Source organism: Platalea leucorodia (genome assembly GCF_965183815.1).
Source record: "Platalea leucorodia genome assembly, chromosome: 8".
In the NCBI taxonomy this organism is placed as follows: domain Eukaryota; kingdom Metazoa; phylum Chordata; class Aves; order Pelecaniformes; family Threskiornithidae; genus Platalea; species Platalea leucorodia.
In genome coordinates, this window is record NC_138830.1 from 1891059 (window position 1) to 1906132 (window position 15074).

The following is a 15074-nucleotide window of genomic DNA, read 5'->3' on the forward strand; positions in this document are numbered from 1 at the left end:
CATGGGGCCTCTCTGCCCTGTGCAAAGATATTTAATAGAAAGCAAGCCTCCAAGGACAAAAGGTCTTTGCTCTCCCGGTCGTTTCCAAACTGAAGTTCTCCCCTGCTAAATCTCCATGTTCCTTTTGCCAAATTGCTCGGAGGATGCGGGCTGGCTGCCCTACCCGGGCTCGGCTGCCAGAGAGGGAATCTCGGCTGTGACCGTGCCTGCTGGGGACAGAGCAGAGATTTCCCTCTCCGTATCCCTGCACAGCAGCAGTGAGGGGATCCCTGTGCAATGTGGTCAGCAGCTCCTTACGGCATCTCCAGAGGAAGGCTTAGGGAGGACCTGCGTGATGAAATTAGGCACCCCAGGTTACGTTAGTTAGCCTGAACATGACACAGTCAAGGAGAATTACAGTGCTGGTTTAAGCCTACTGGCCTCTAATAAAAAATTCTTCATCTTCTGTAGAGTTACTCATATTTGCTGCAGCCAAGACCTTTCTTTGCCAGCATGAAGGACACGGCCTTTTAGCACTTGGTTATGTGAAGGACGAGCATGCTGCATGCATCCTATGTGCTCTGCTGGTGCAGGACTGCTCCACAGCTCCGGGGATACGATGAATTTATTGGCATGTGTTAGGAGCGGTCCAGTATGCGAAGGGCTTGCAACTGGGCAGTGCCATGTAGAGCAGAAGAGGCTAAAGTAATGCTTCTTCTGACCCAGTACAACGGTTCTTGTTTTGCTCCAAAATGGGCAGATCTGAGAGCACTGCAAAGGGGTCTAGTATCAGCCTGGAAATCCAGAACAACCAGGCACCTGCACTTACTTTATTTTTGTTTAAATATACACAAATTACCTACCCTCAAATTCCCTCCCTTGCAAATGGACCATGGTGTGGCACTGAGGGAGACGCTGCCTCCCCCGGCACTGCGCGGTCCTGGGGCTTGTCGGGGATACCTGCCTGCCTGCACTAGTCAGAGTGACTCTGAATTCTCATTCTGTTCTCTGATATCACAGTTCTTATGCAGATGTCACTAAAATTACCTCACATTGAGGTGTTTACTGATATCAGAAATCCTTGAACGCAAGGGTCAAAAAACCCTCGCGTATCTTGCCTGCAGAATTCTCAATGCTCAGGGCCTTTTCTGCTCAGAAGCCAATTTCCTTACTTTTTTCTTTACAGGGTATATTTAGCTGCATCAGTTTTTGTTAGTAGAGCTGTGGCAAGGGGAAATCTCTCTGGCGCTCTCACAAAAGTCTCAGTGATGGTTGTAGAAGGATTCCTGTCCATACAAACAGATTTCGTTCACTCAATTCCTTCCCTCTTCCCCACCAAACTGGACTGAACTGAACCAAACCAAACCAGTGCTTTGGTTTTCTAAGCTTACAATGTTGTGGAAAACATCATTGACAGCTGAGAAAGAATGAGGGCTTGACTAAGTTTCCAAAGCCTAAAAAGTGGCAGTTGGGGAACAGCAGATGTCTAAAACAGTAATGAAATACATAAATTTTGGGCTCAATCCTGCAAAAGCAGGTGCCTGAGAGGCACCTTCCACTCATCCACAGCAAGCGACGCATTGCTGCACAGGGTATGATTACGGTGAGACCCCTCCAAAGTCGGCAGTCGTGGCATGTGCTAGGTGACAAGTTTGCTGGCCCAGCTGACAATCTTCCTGTCTGAACTTTAAAGAACAAAAATTCCTAGGAACGGATCATTTAGGGGAAGTAATTTCTCTAAAATGCACCGCCTGTTTGATATAGCGATGCTGCTGGTGACCTTACACGTGTTAAAATCACTGCCAGACGCTGGCGGATGAGTTTCTCCCACCAGCAACGCTTGCTCTGTGTTCACACCTCTCTTTGCAGTCCCGAGGCTGCGGTCAGCACTCTCCTGTTCCCATTTTCTCTTCCTCCCTTTCCCTCCTGCGTTTTATCAGTCACTCACAGGCTATGAACAGTTCCTTCTGTACGGCTCTACAGGACCACCTGGGAAATAAACCCACCCGAAAGGTTGAAAAGGCACCTGCAATTACCACGGCTGGTGTGTAAGTACAGAGACACTGCTCCCTACCTCCCTGTCTCTGCCGGCAGACAGGGGCGAGCTCTGCCCAGGGTTTAAGCTGACCAGATGCCAGTGAGCCCTGTTTAGCACAGCGCTCAGCCCAAGTTAATAAGTCCCACTGAAAGGCATGGTGTGAGCTGGAGGCCATGCTAATCAGGAGCACATGGCTTCCAGCCAGCCCAACGTGTGGGCAGATATCTCCTACAAGCGTCTAACCTTGGACCATCCTGTCCATGACAGCGTTTTAACGCAGAAGAACATTAGCCTGGGGAAAATTCAATTAAAGAGGAGGCTTGCAGAAGTACGTGAGGCAGATCGATAACCGGCTCCAACGGAAAGTCCATGGAAACCTGCTGCCAAGCTGGTCTTTGTGGCTTCAAAATATCTCCTTGGGATCGGATTATCAAAAGAGCTGAACTCCTATGCAGCCTTTGCAGAAAAGTTCAGCAAATGGACCGATTCTCCGAAGAGACTCGGCGTCCTGAGGGCAGCTCTGCTGCCTGAACTCACCAGCGCATTTTCCCAAGCAGATGCCAGCGGTAATGTCTCATTAGAATAACTGAAGAGTGTGTTTTGCTAATTGGCACTGTAGATACATTGACCTCTGTTTTTGTTTCACCGGAGTCTGATTTTTTGTGATTACATTTAATAGTGACTGCAAGGGGAACTGAAGGAGAAGAGGCAAGGGAGGGAAGGGGAAAAGAAAAGAAAAGAAAGAGAAATGTGTCTGCTTGCAACAAGACAAGCTGTCCAGCAAATCTCACTACAAAGGAGGTAGACTTTGGAAGGACGAGTCTGAGCATTACTGACAATTGTTCTTTCATCAGTGATATTTAACTTGCTCATTCCCAACTGAGTGCTGCCTTTGTCTGCGGACTTAAAACCTCTCCTTCCCTTTCCTTCTCTTCTGTGTAATTCCCTGCTCCCCTGGGAGATCCAGTAACTAACTCATTTATTCCTCTGTCTCCTTCAGCCTATTCCCTCCAGCACCACCACTAAAGTAATCAGCTCACTTTGATCCCCCAGCCACTGTGCAAAGTATTGCGCGCACACTCATCCTCGCACACACACACGCATATAAACAGAAAACATCTCTGACAGCTGGATGCACCATCCAGATGTGTAAAAGTTATCCAGGGCAATGACTGGGCTGGGGGAGAGGAGGCACTGTGCCTGCGCTGTCTGGAGGGGGCTGCGGGAGCGGTGCGGGCCGATGGCTGGAAGCGGGACACCTGCAGAAGGCACAAAGGCTTCACAGGGGTTGGAGCTGGGGCTGCTAACCTGCAGCTGGGTATTCGTGGGCTTTTAAATGTGCAGTGTCTGCGTGCTGACCTCAGAGATGGTCACCGTGTGCTGCTGATGGCCTGGGGACAAGGAAGACTTTGGCCATGGCTCTGGCATTGTCCCTCCTCTCTGTTCTGGCTTGGCACGTTAACCCTGGCACTCCTCGGCTGGTCCTGTTGCTGGAGGAGCAGTACCCAGGGGGTGAGAAGCAAGAGGGGACACCCTTTGCATCCCTCCTTCTTCTCCAGTGCCACCACTGAAGAGAAGCTACAGGCCACGCTCCTAAAGATTCAAAACCCGTAGGAGACAATCAGCATAGATGCCATTTACCTTTTCTCATCATGTCTGTAAGATGTAGAGCTCCGGCCACTGGTCCAAATAAACATTTTAGAGGGTTGCCCAGTGTTGGCTTTGCTTGCTGCAGTGGGACGATGGAAAGACCTGGGGGAAGAGGGATAATTTTTGTCACTGCCCATCCAACGCGGCAGACCACGTTATATCCAGCGCGCCAGAACCCCTGTGGCCGTGCCCAGGGTGCTCTGAAGATGGACCGTTTGTTAACTCACGGTGAGATGTAAAATAATGGGGATGACAGATCAGCATGTGGGAATGAAGGATAAATCTCATTAGCCCCACTGGCAAAATGTGATGCTGGCTAATCAGGCTTAGCTATGCTCCACACCGCAATGCACCGTGGGGAAGAAATCATCGGTAGTTTAAGAAAAGGTAATAGCTGCAGCCAATGTTCTTACGGCAGTATTTTGGGGGTAGAAAGTGGCTGTTGTTTAAGCACACGTGTTCATTACAGCTTATTGGTTGTACGGCAGCTCTCGGTGCGATGAGGCTCTCAAGGAAGATGTCTGAATGAGGCACAAGTATGAGACATAAAGGCAGCGTTTTGTGGAAATGTAACTGATGTGACAAAGATGTCTTTTCCCACAGAGACATTACTGTCCCAGAGCCATTTGGCCAGGCCAGGTAGATTCCTGCCCAGGGGGCTCCTTTGTTTCACAGCAGGGTATGAGACCTGCTGCCTTCTCTCAGGCTCTCGGGGTCTTCTGAAGAGGGCAAAAGTCTGAGGGGCTTCATTTTAAGGACTGAATTTGAACTCTGTCCTTCAATTAGATCTCATAGAATCAGAAATACAGAGTTGAAAGGATCTCAGGAAGTGTTGCCGCTCTCTTGCCCTGATTCAAGGCACATTCACTACATCTATGTTATTCATAGCAGATTTTGGTTACCCTGGATCAACTGAATACGAACAACCGTCTTTCCAGATGGTAACTTCATTGCCAGGCTGGAAGCATAGGCTGTATTGGACCTGCTAGTGAGACCTCAGCTGCCCTCGTAGCTCCTCCTAATCTACTCCTGGTTTTAGTGAGGTTTAGTTAAAATCTCGATCTCTGAGAATTGGGCCCTTCTTGGTGAGGGCTGTATTTCACATAATTTCAAGGCACAGCACTTTATGCTTTTACTGTATTCAGAGAAAGGCTTAAGAAAAACCCCAAATATTCCAGATACCAAATACTTTAATGCCAAAGTTTTTCATACACTGGGGGCCATTCTTTAGCTCACTGAAAAATAAACCTGGCTGTTGATGCTGTCAGCAGAGAAGGCACATGAATTCCTCAGTGCTCCTTGCCTGAAAAAGTCTGTAATGTCACTATCTACATAATCATGCAAAGGGCTAATTTCAATATTTGCATAGTGGTGAACCTGAGAGAATACTTAAATCCTGTAGCGGTGGCTGCAGGGGAAGACTGACGTGGACGGGAGCCAAAATCCATCCGTCCGCAGACAGGCTGATGGGTGCCAAGGGACCAGGCTCTCCGTCTGGAGTCAGCCCAGAGCCCCACCACAGGGTCCATGGCGCAGACCCAGGCCAAACTCACAAACTGGGCAAACTGGCCAAACTGGTGACCCCGTCACCTCCTCCCTGCTGGGATCCCGCTGCTCCCTGTTGCTGTGACGCTCAGAGATGCTGGCTCAGGTCTGGGGCTTGCAGGCAGGGACCTTGCTTGAAATAACAGACTAATATCTGACAAACCTTTTGTGCTGCATTCACGCACAGCAAATTGGACAAGAAGGTGGCCCAAAAGAAGGGAGGCAGAAGGAGGGGAATCTCCCCCAGCCCTTTCGCTGACTCTGTCGTCAGCACTGCAGCTCTGAGAGCCAAAAAAGAGTCTTTTCTTTCCCTGTCACCACTGTAGTTACGTATTGGGGATTAAGCAATAAGAAGAGGCACTTCCTCCCTGAAATAGCTATAGTTTAGAAGGTGAAATAGCATCTACCAGGATTTAATCAATATAGCCACTGACTATGAACTGTTTTTATAGTGATCATGGCCAGAAATTTGGGCTGCAGGGCCCTGGGTCTAATCCTCACTCTGGGATGTAAGATTGTACCTACGCTACCCCAGACAGCACAACGGCGACTGCCAAGCCTGCACCAAACGCGCTGGTGTTTCTGCATCGAGCAATGCAGGAGGGCTCAAGGGCCTGGAGGCCACATTAGATATTGGACTGAGACCTGCCCCAGGCTGAGTCCCTTAATGCTGCAAAATTAAATATTTGAGAGAGAGAGAGAGAGAGATTTTCCACTGCACCTTTTAGGATGTCACAGGTGAGTTGCATGGCAGGAAAGCCTGGCTGGCTGTGTTGCCACAGCCTGAGTGGTCCCAGAGCCATCAGGAGATGGCGGTGAATGCTATTAGAGAGTCTGTTCTTAATTAAGCAAAACTTAGGCACACATTAGAGGTGATCAGCAGCTTCTGCCGCCTGTCTGAGTCAAGCGGGACACCTGGGCAGGACTGCCTGGGCAGGGAGGCAGGTTCACCAGCTCCAGAGCAAACCGCAGGAGCACCAGCGGTGCGAGAGCTGGGAGAGAGGGCTCTGTCCCAGCGAGGGGGTGCCAGGGGAGGAAAAGGGCTGTCTGTCTTCCCCCAAAGTCAGAGTGATTCCAGGCTCCCTTATAGTGCCAGTGCCCTGGAGCAGTCCATATGCGATGGCATTAATGCTGCCTGCTTCATTAGCTGGGCAATCCAAGCTAACCAGCACTATTTAACACGCAATCACCTAATTGCCTAATTTTGTGTAAAATTGTTACACTGATGACGTCACAACAGAGGTCAGCTCTAAGCGACTAAAGTCCATGCTTCCTTTAGGCGGGGGTTAGCTGTAAGGTAAGAGCCTTTTGCAGGACCGTAACAACACAAACTCCCCAAGACCATCCTTTGATGACCTTTGGAGGACTTGTAACTTAGAACGGTTACAAGCCACACGACCACGTCCTGCTCGCCAGGACAGTTAGCAAACTTCCATGCCTTTCTCCTCCCCTGAGTTAATCCCGAGGCAGGACTGTGAACCCCCTTCCTTCCCTGTCCCCTCTCTCTTTTCTGAGAAAACAAGCAGCACTGATTTTTTTTTTTTTTGGCTGTTGCCTCTCTGAGTCAGCTGCTGGCAGCGTATTTTTATCATGCAACAAGTAATCAGCCTGTGAAACTCATTACTGCGGGATGTCAGCCTGGCATTTAGAGTAAAAGTGGATTGCGCTATTGCTTGAACAGACGGAGCACCTAAAGTCATGACAATACCTGTTAAAAAAACAGTTTAGAAGAGGTGCTTCAAGCTGCTTTTTGACTATCAGGAGTCTGTAGGGGATATTCCTATAGGGCAGGTTACCAGCAAACTGCTGTACTTGATGTGACGTTTGCTGTGTCCTCTTAGAGTCAGGATGCTGGGTGGGACCCTGGGCTTTCTGCTGGACTTTGCCTGAACATTGCTGCCTCCTTCATTATTTGCCCAGCGTGGCATCAACACAGTTGTCTCTCGGCACGGTTGCCACAGAGACAGGCAAGGAGGCCATGCTTTGGTTTTTACAAAACACGCCTCCTTCTTGGCATTTGGGTCTATTCTGAATAAATGCACAATGTTTAAGAGAGAAACGCAGAGTAAAAAGTGTACAATCTGACATGAATACATGAACACCCGTGCCCAGGGCACTTCACTGCTCTGCACTGGCCGAGGAGCAGCAGCTCTAAGGGCTCGTGGTGCTGACGCCGTGGGTCTCCCCAGGGCTGACCCACTCCTCCCATCCTCCCCCATTCTCGTCCTTCTCCTGAACATTATCTTCTGGTGAATTTTATGGACCTCACTAGAAAACATGACAAGGTTTCCACTTTTTCAGCCATCGCAAGATGAAGACTTGAGGTAGTTCTTATAAGATTAGAACTACTCTGCCCCGTCCTAAGGAGTGTCAACGAGTCCACCCAACCGCAACCACCTGAGAGAGGACTGCAGCATGAAGAAAACATGCTGAGGCAGCATTCGCTTCAAATTGTTCCAAAAAAGATGGAATTCTGAGGGTGAATCTCAAAATCCTTAGCTGGTACCTTCACAAGTACATTATGTGCTCTGTGGTTCTCACTTTCACCCTGGGCTGGCTGCTCTCCTTCCTCAGGCTTCACTTTATGTCACGATTTATATGAAATGTCCCTTACTTCTAGGTCACCACATCTGTGAACAGCCAAAGAGGGATATTGCGGACCATGTTTTTAGATGGAAAGCTGGGGTTTATATGTGTGTTTATTTGTAATTGCCTCTGTCTACGTTTATGTTAATCATAGGGTTTCTGAGACCTTGGAGAATCGTTTACGGCACCAAACTAATGAGCTTTGCTCCCCTTATGGCATTTCATTTCCTGGGCAATGTGGCCACTGTAAAAAGAGAAGCACTTACATTAATTTTGCCTCATAAAAGACACCCTGAGTCATCAAAAGCCAACAAAAGCTAAACATTCACCTAAAGATATAATCACTGACCTCTTAAGCTTTGTCTGAATACACCCACGTCCCGCACTGCCCATGTTGCCAAGCGCTCTGGGTGCTTCATCCCAACATTTTCCAGCCAGAGGATTCATTTGAACCCTGAGGCAGTTCCCTGTGAGCCCTGAAGTTTTCCTGCTAGTCCACCTTTTAACCTCTCTCCGTGCCACAACACAGCGGTCAGTGCCAGCTCCTGAACAGACAGGGCGGCTGCTGTTGAGTGATGGGAGATACTTGGTCTCTCTCATGGCTGGAGAGACTTTTTTTGGGGTGGTCCCACCCACCATCACCCACGGGAAAAGGAAGAGGCTGAAACCAGGCATCAAAGGCAGCCTGGAAGGGGATGGTGGTTCACTTTGAGGTGAACTTATTGCATATGGATAGTTAGACTTCATGGCCTGATAGGTCTTACCCACGCCTATGTCTGATGATGGTATGTTTTCCTATGGCTTTGCTGAGCCAGAAAACAGGGAGAAGTATTGTGTGATGAAGGATGGGAGATAAATAAAATGGCCTGTTGAATTTCTGATGTAAAGTGTAGCCGGACTGCCAGGCAGTCTGGCATTCAGGTGCCTTAGTGCGTGGAAGAGTTTCCCAGGCAGCGTGGGGGAGGTAACTACTAACTTAAGATGCTCCTGTCTGATTCAGGAGATGATCCAGGGGAGTTTTCTAGTCCTGGTATTAAAAGAATGTCAGGGCTGGATCCTGAACTAAAACCTGTGCCTGAAATTTCTGACTCCTAGGTATGGTCCATGGCAACATGAAGGGGTAGATGTTAGCAGAGCTACACCAGGGAGAGAGTAAGAAGAAACCCAACTGGGTACTAAAAACTGAGCAGGCATCTGCCTGGCGTATCTGAGCGAGACCTGCTGTGGCTGTGGACGTGGTGTGACATGCCAGCCCCAATACACACGTACCAAGGGAGGTTTCACACACTAGCACTGAAGATGCAAACCAGAAACCAGGCGAACCCCCAGCTGGCAATTCCCCTGTTCTGACACAATTCAGAGGGCAGTGTTTCTTGTGTAGTCAAAATACCTGTTTTCTCTGCAGATCTCCATCTGACCACAGTATCTGCTTACCCTAAGCCCACTTGTCTGTGGCCATAACAGAACAACAGCAAGCACGGACCAACAAGAACAGCAATAAGCTAACTCATAAAAGAAATGCATCTGCATTAGTAGAAGACAGTTATCACTTAGGGAACATTTAACGCTCTGGCAGCAGCAACACTAAATTGTGAAGCAGCCACAGCAATATCAAATGTTGTACTTCTGCCTCGTGACCGGACTTTGCTGTACCGCAAGCTAATGGGCACAGCGTGGGACAGAGTGACATAAATAACTGTTCTCCTTGGAGCATCTCAGGAGCTCCGGCTCTACCAACTGACCAGTCCAACTGGCAGATGACCTTGAATTTGGGGTTTCTCATTACGGCAAGGGAAAAATGGACAACGGGCAGCTGGTGGTAATGTACTGACAAGAGTTTAGGAAGCCTGCTGGCTAATGATGCTTTATTAATGAGTTCATCTCTATTTCTGGCCCTTCTCCTAAATCTCCCTAGAGCTCAGCGCTGAGCTCTCCATCTAGTTTTTGAGTTGAATGAGGGAGACACCCTGGACCCAGGGAGGTCTTGCTGGGCTCCCACGGTACCGGTTTGTCTAGGACACTCCATGTCCAAAGGAGGAGGAGAACAGGGCTGCCAGTAACAACTGAAGCCCTCACATGGGGATGCAGCTTAGCTGTGTGCAGAACACAGCGGCATTTGCTTTTGTTTGAAAGACAAAATTTCTTTTAACTTGAAATCATACTTTACAATTGTTAATTTCCTCTCCCCTATATATACAGGAGTAAGAGAGAGATTCAGAAAGGCTGAGGTATCTATACCTCTTTGCTACATGACAACATGCAATATGTTCACATTTCAAAATGAAATATTCCAAAGTAACCTCTAAATCTTCCAGGTTTCCATCTCATGATGGTTTTTTTCATCCAGTGCTGGCTCTCTGTTTTGAAAAAACTTTCAAGCCTTGCCATTGAATGATGCCTGTCATCCCTAGGCTTCCCCTTTCCTAAGAGCTACCTGCCTAGTACAAGTCTAAGTACTCCACACAGCATGGCTGTAGACTTTAGTCTTTATTCTTCCTGATCTTTTTAATTTTAACTTCCTTCTCCACTTTTTCTTGTCTTTTTTTTTTTCCAATGCCTCTTCCTATACATTACTATCCCAATGATGACTTGTTTCACTCACTCTGTCTGCACTGTGTTAGTCTTAATTATTCTGATTTAGCTGGTCAAAACAGCAACTTTTTGAAGAATTCCTGTGTCCCCAGGTCAGCTACAAAGGAGGGAGCTACTGCCTGTCATCACAAGCAAGAGAGTTCCAGCTTCTCTTCTTTGGCGACCTTCTGGCCACCTCGGAGCGATCTGACATTATGGCCTCGGCTTCCTCATCTGTACAAGGGATGTGCTAGTCCCGTCACTGTACCTGGCAGAGGACATTTGCAGGCCGCATCCAGGTAGCAGAGCATTTAGTGAAGAGCCAGCCCTTATTACCATCCTCATGTTTTGGTGCGGGTGAGTTTGCAATCCAAGCACGAGGCAATGCCTCTCTTGGCACATTGCAGTCACCGGGCATCAACATTTGTGAGGAACAGCTGAGGATAATTGTCCCCTTTGCCTGTCAGGACTCTGCAAACATTTTTAGCTTTCTGTGCTGAATTCGAATTTACGTAGCAAGTGACACATTGGACAAGCACTGTATTCATCATCTCAGCTGCTCTCTGGCTTTGGAGAAGGGCACAATCCGCCTGCAAAATGGGCTGGCTTTGGGAGGGGGTGCAGCAGTGGCATGTGCTGGGCCACCCCTCTCCAACATGTCCCTAGTCAACTGAGCCAAGAGAGTTTTATGGGGAGATCTGCTCTGCCAAAGACCAGGCAGCATTACACTGATGAGGGAGGATCCTGGGAGTGAGAATGAAGGCAGTGAAAGTGCTGCGCTACCTCACTTGACCCTCTCCTTTAAATCTTAGCACACTTCCCTGTAATTGCAGAGGGATATATCACCCTAGGTGCTGCACTGCACCAGAAGAGCTATACGGCCCTGGAGCAGGCTGGCTGGCTAAGAGCACATGGGTGGCAGTGAAGATGCCCTGTGTCTTGCAATCATGCCATGATAAACCCAGCGGGAAACGGAGAGAGGGTGAGAGAAAGGAGACGAAGTGGAGGCTGACTGCTGCATCGCTCCTCCACTCCCAGCGCTGGGAGGTGCTTCCAGCTCTAGCTCCATGCTGAAGTCAGTCTCTTAGATGGTCATCAAGAGGGAACGACCTTCTCTGCAGCCGAGATTTTGTGGGTACCCACCTGACCAGATGTTAGAGGGGGCTCTTTTGGATACTAAAATGATTATTTTTAAGAATAATTGGTTGCACAGTGGGAGCTGGGCACCTCTGGCTCTGCTGAAGTGAAGTGGCTTCTGACTTGACTCTTGAGTCCCAGCACCACTGTCATCTCAGGGCCCTGGGATTTACACCCCAAACTGTGAAGCAACAGGGTGCTGCGCCACCTTTTACAGGTGATGAACAGAGACACAGAGGCTGCTGAGACCTGGCCAAAGTCTCCCAGGAAGTCTGTGGTGGATGTAGTGGAGAAAATAGCCTAAAAGATGCTGGACAACCACCCTCCACCCAGCGAGGAGGGAGGAGAGCCAAGGCACGTACAGATTCCCATGTCAGAGAGCACAGGCAGAGCCTTGCTTTGGGGACACGCCAAGTCCCATCCATGGGGACATCCCCTCCAGCCTCAGCTTTACACCCCTCCAGAGAAGACCCGATCTGAGAAGTACATGGCTTTTAAATACCCCTGTAGAGAGCGTTTCATTTAAGGCAAGCAGTGCGAAAACCCTGATGGCGTGTTTGGGGGTGGGAGCACAGGGAGGGAAGAGTGATGCACTGCTAGGGACAGGCGGCCCTTGGGGAAGCCACTAAGAAGCAGCAGATCGCACGAGCAGCGTGGCTGGGGAGAGAGGTGAAGGCAGAGAAAGATAAACAGATGCAGAGCAGCACCCAGAGGAAAAGCACAAACAGCCAGGGCAGATATGGCAGGAGTGGTTTTTCTCCCACCTAATTCCTTGAGCGGGTCAATCATCTTTTATCTCCTCTGAGCCAGTCCCCATGCCATGGAGAGCACCAGCTGGAACAAAGCAAAGGCAGAGGCGAGCTAAAACTACTGCCCAGCGGGAAGCGAATGCTCTGGCACTATTTATTTTTGAGTCCACATTTGGATTAGCTGTAAAGAGCTGTGTGGATAAGCAAGCAGGCAATTACAGCTGGGACGTGCTGCTCATGAATGGAAACAGCTCCAATCTGCTCAGGACATATTGAAATTCTAATTCAGTTAGATTCCTTTAGTTACAGCGCTCATCACAGACACTAAAAGAGATGGGATTAAAAAATAAATACAAGTCTTACGTTGCCTTTGGTCTGCCTTCTCTGCTCCCCTTTCCCCCCTCCCTTCCCCAGTTTTAGCTGTTGTTTGACTTTATTTTCTGTGGTAAAATACAGCAGTCTGCATTTAGTCTGCTTGTTAATTTTTACGAGAATCTAGCAGACTGCAGCTGGCCGAACGTGTGCACTGCTAAGGAGTGGGCAGTCAGGATGAATACTAGACCACCGCTGAGGTTTCACATGTCCCGTCTTAGTAAAGACCATTACCCAGAGATGTCTGTCAATACTGCCGGAGCGCAGGCGTGACGCCGAGGCACAGAGCGAGGAGGTGGTTTGCACAAGCTCTTCGCTGGCTTCATCCCTGGGGCAGACCGGTGCTCAGGTCCACCAGCCCGCTGCTCCCCCAGTGAGCAGGGTGGCTTTCTGCTTTGGGTGTTGGTGTAAAGCTCCTTCGCCATCGCAGGCAACCGCTTTCGCACTGGGTTTGTGCAGGTAAGTTAATAAAAGGTCTGATCCAAAAGAGTGGCCAGGGAAGAGGACCAGGAGTGCTGGATCAGCCCTACCAGTGTGACCTGGAAATTCAAGCAAGTTATTTAACTATGTGCCGGTTGAATTTCCCTGGCTGTCAATGAACAATGTATTAAATCTGCTGGCATATACAAGGAACAGTTAGCTGAGATCTAAATGTCTGAGATTGCCAGATTGGAGGAACGAGAGGAGCATGAGCTCGGATCTCCAGCTGCCTGGCAGTCGTGCTTCCATCGCGACTGGTCTCTTGGACCTGCTGGAGGATGTTTGGATGCAGAGGGATGTCTACAGGCAGGTTGTGAATAGTACTGACCGTATCAGCTCAGAAACCTGGTTATGACAGACACTGGGTAGAAATTATTTGTCTCCCTTGAAACTAAGAAAAGGGCTGGACGGGGAAAGACAGATATAATACCTCCATCCTACCGATACTGAGGCACGAAGCTGTGAAATAAGCACCTCTGTGGTAAAAGCAAACACCCAGCTTGGATCTCATGAGCATCTTTCCTCTCTGTCTTACTACAAAAGGGTGAATTTTGCAGCATAAACACTCTGCGGTGGCTCCTGCTTTCAGGACACAGACTTCACTGTCTGTAGCCCTCTTAGTTGAATATGATCAACTGTTGTGTCAAATTCACAAAAGAGAATTTTGTTCCCAAGTGGAAAATATTTTTTTCCTGCATACATATCATGTCATTTTCACAGACTTGAATATTTCAAGTGTTCTTATTTTTTTAAATGTAATTCTGTACAGGCCGCCTGTTGGCTCTTGAGTCTAAGTTGTGTGCAATATGGCTACATCACCGCTGAACTCATGCAGGTGCTCTCTGGAGCTCCCCGTTTGCTTTGCCCGCTGGTAAGGATCTCCAAGTCACTTAGTAAGGACAGAAACCTACTGCCTGACTGGAAAAACAATGCAAAATCCTAATTCCTACAGGGAGGGTGCATGCCCCAGAGAACAATTTCCAGCGTAAGAAGAAGGAAGCCTTTCTAATGGAGTCATTCGTAGTTAGGACACAGATCAAACCCAGCCTGATAAGCGAGACTGGGAGAAAGTTAGAAATTACGTGGGTTACGTTAAGGCAGAGTATTAGAAAGACAGGGAACACAAAAGATAATAGTGATGTGCACACACAAGAGAGAATAGGAACGGCTGCGTATTGCAGAAAGGTAGTAATGAAATCCGCAGAAGTAGTGGTATGAAGTGGATGGGAAATCTGGCAGAGTCAATGAGTCGAACGACTGCTGAGACGAGGCTGATGAGCCGGGCTTAGCACAGTGCTGCACCAGTCTATTAGGTCAAAAATCAGTGTAAGCACTAAATCGCCTGCTTTGTGGATGAGTTCAGTGCATGATACACTGGACAGTACAGATGCAGATTTAGCCTCCTTAGAGAACCAATAGCTTGAGAGCTCGTGAATCTCTTTATAGATGTGTTCTTGTAATATACTTTTTAGCATAAACCCAATTTTTCTTGAGAGTCAGGAAAAAAGATAATGAGAAAGAACAAAAGCAAAGTCTCTATAAGAAAGAACAGTGTACATATGCTCTCTAAGCTGTTTTGAGCCAACAAAGAGAACAAAATCTCTGCAGTCCTCTGAGGCCAGTGGAGCACTCTGGGCAGTGAAGGGGCCATGGCCATGAAACAAAAACCCAAAGTATTTTGGTCTCATAACTGGTCTAGAAACGAAAACAATGTCAAGAGCAGGCACAGATGCTTCCATTCCTCATATGGCAATAATCTATATTAATTACAGCAAGCGTCCAGCTTCGAACAATGTCACTGCAGTGCTATTACTGTTGAAGAGTATTGAGTTTCCAAGGAGGTGAATGTCTTTTTCTCTCCCTAATCATGATTACTTGGCTTAGTACTTGGGCTAAGCTTTCATTTAACCAAGATAAATGGATATTTCCAAAACCAACGAGTTAACACTATGCATTACGTTATTACT

General features: G+C 48.3%; 1 protein-coding gene across 1 annotated transcript in view; it reads right to left on the minus strand.

Annotated features, from left to right (window-relative positions):
• The window catches only part of LOC309594069 (calcium-activated potassium channel subunit beta-2), a 149885-nt gene that overhangs the window by 12800 nt on the left and 122011 nt on the right, over nucleotides 1–15074 (minus strand). The window contains exon 2 of the mRNA XM_082319345.1: nucleotides 3659–3769. Coding sequence (XP_082175471.1) covers nucleotides 3659–3769 — 111 coding nt within the window. The remainder of the gene's footprint in view (nucleotides 1–3658; nucleotides 3770–15074) is intronic.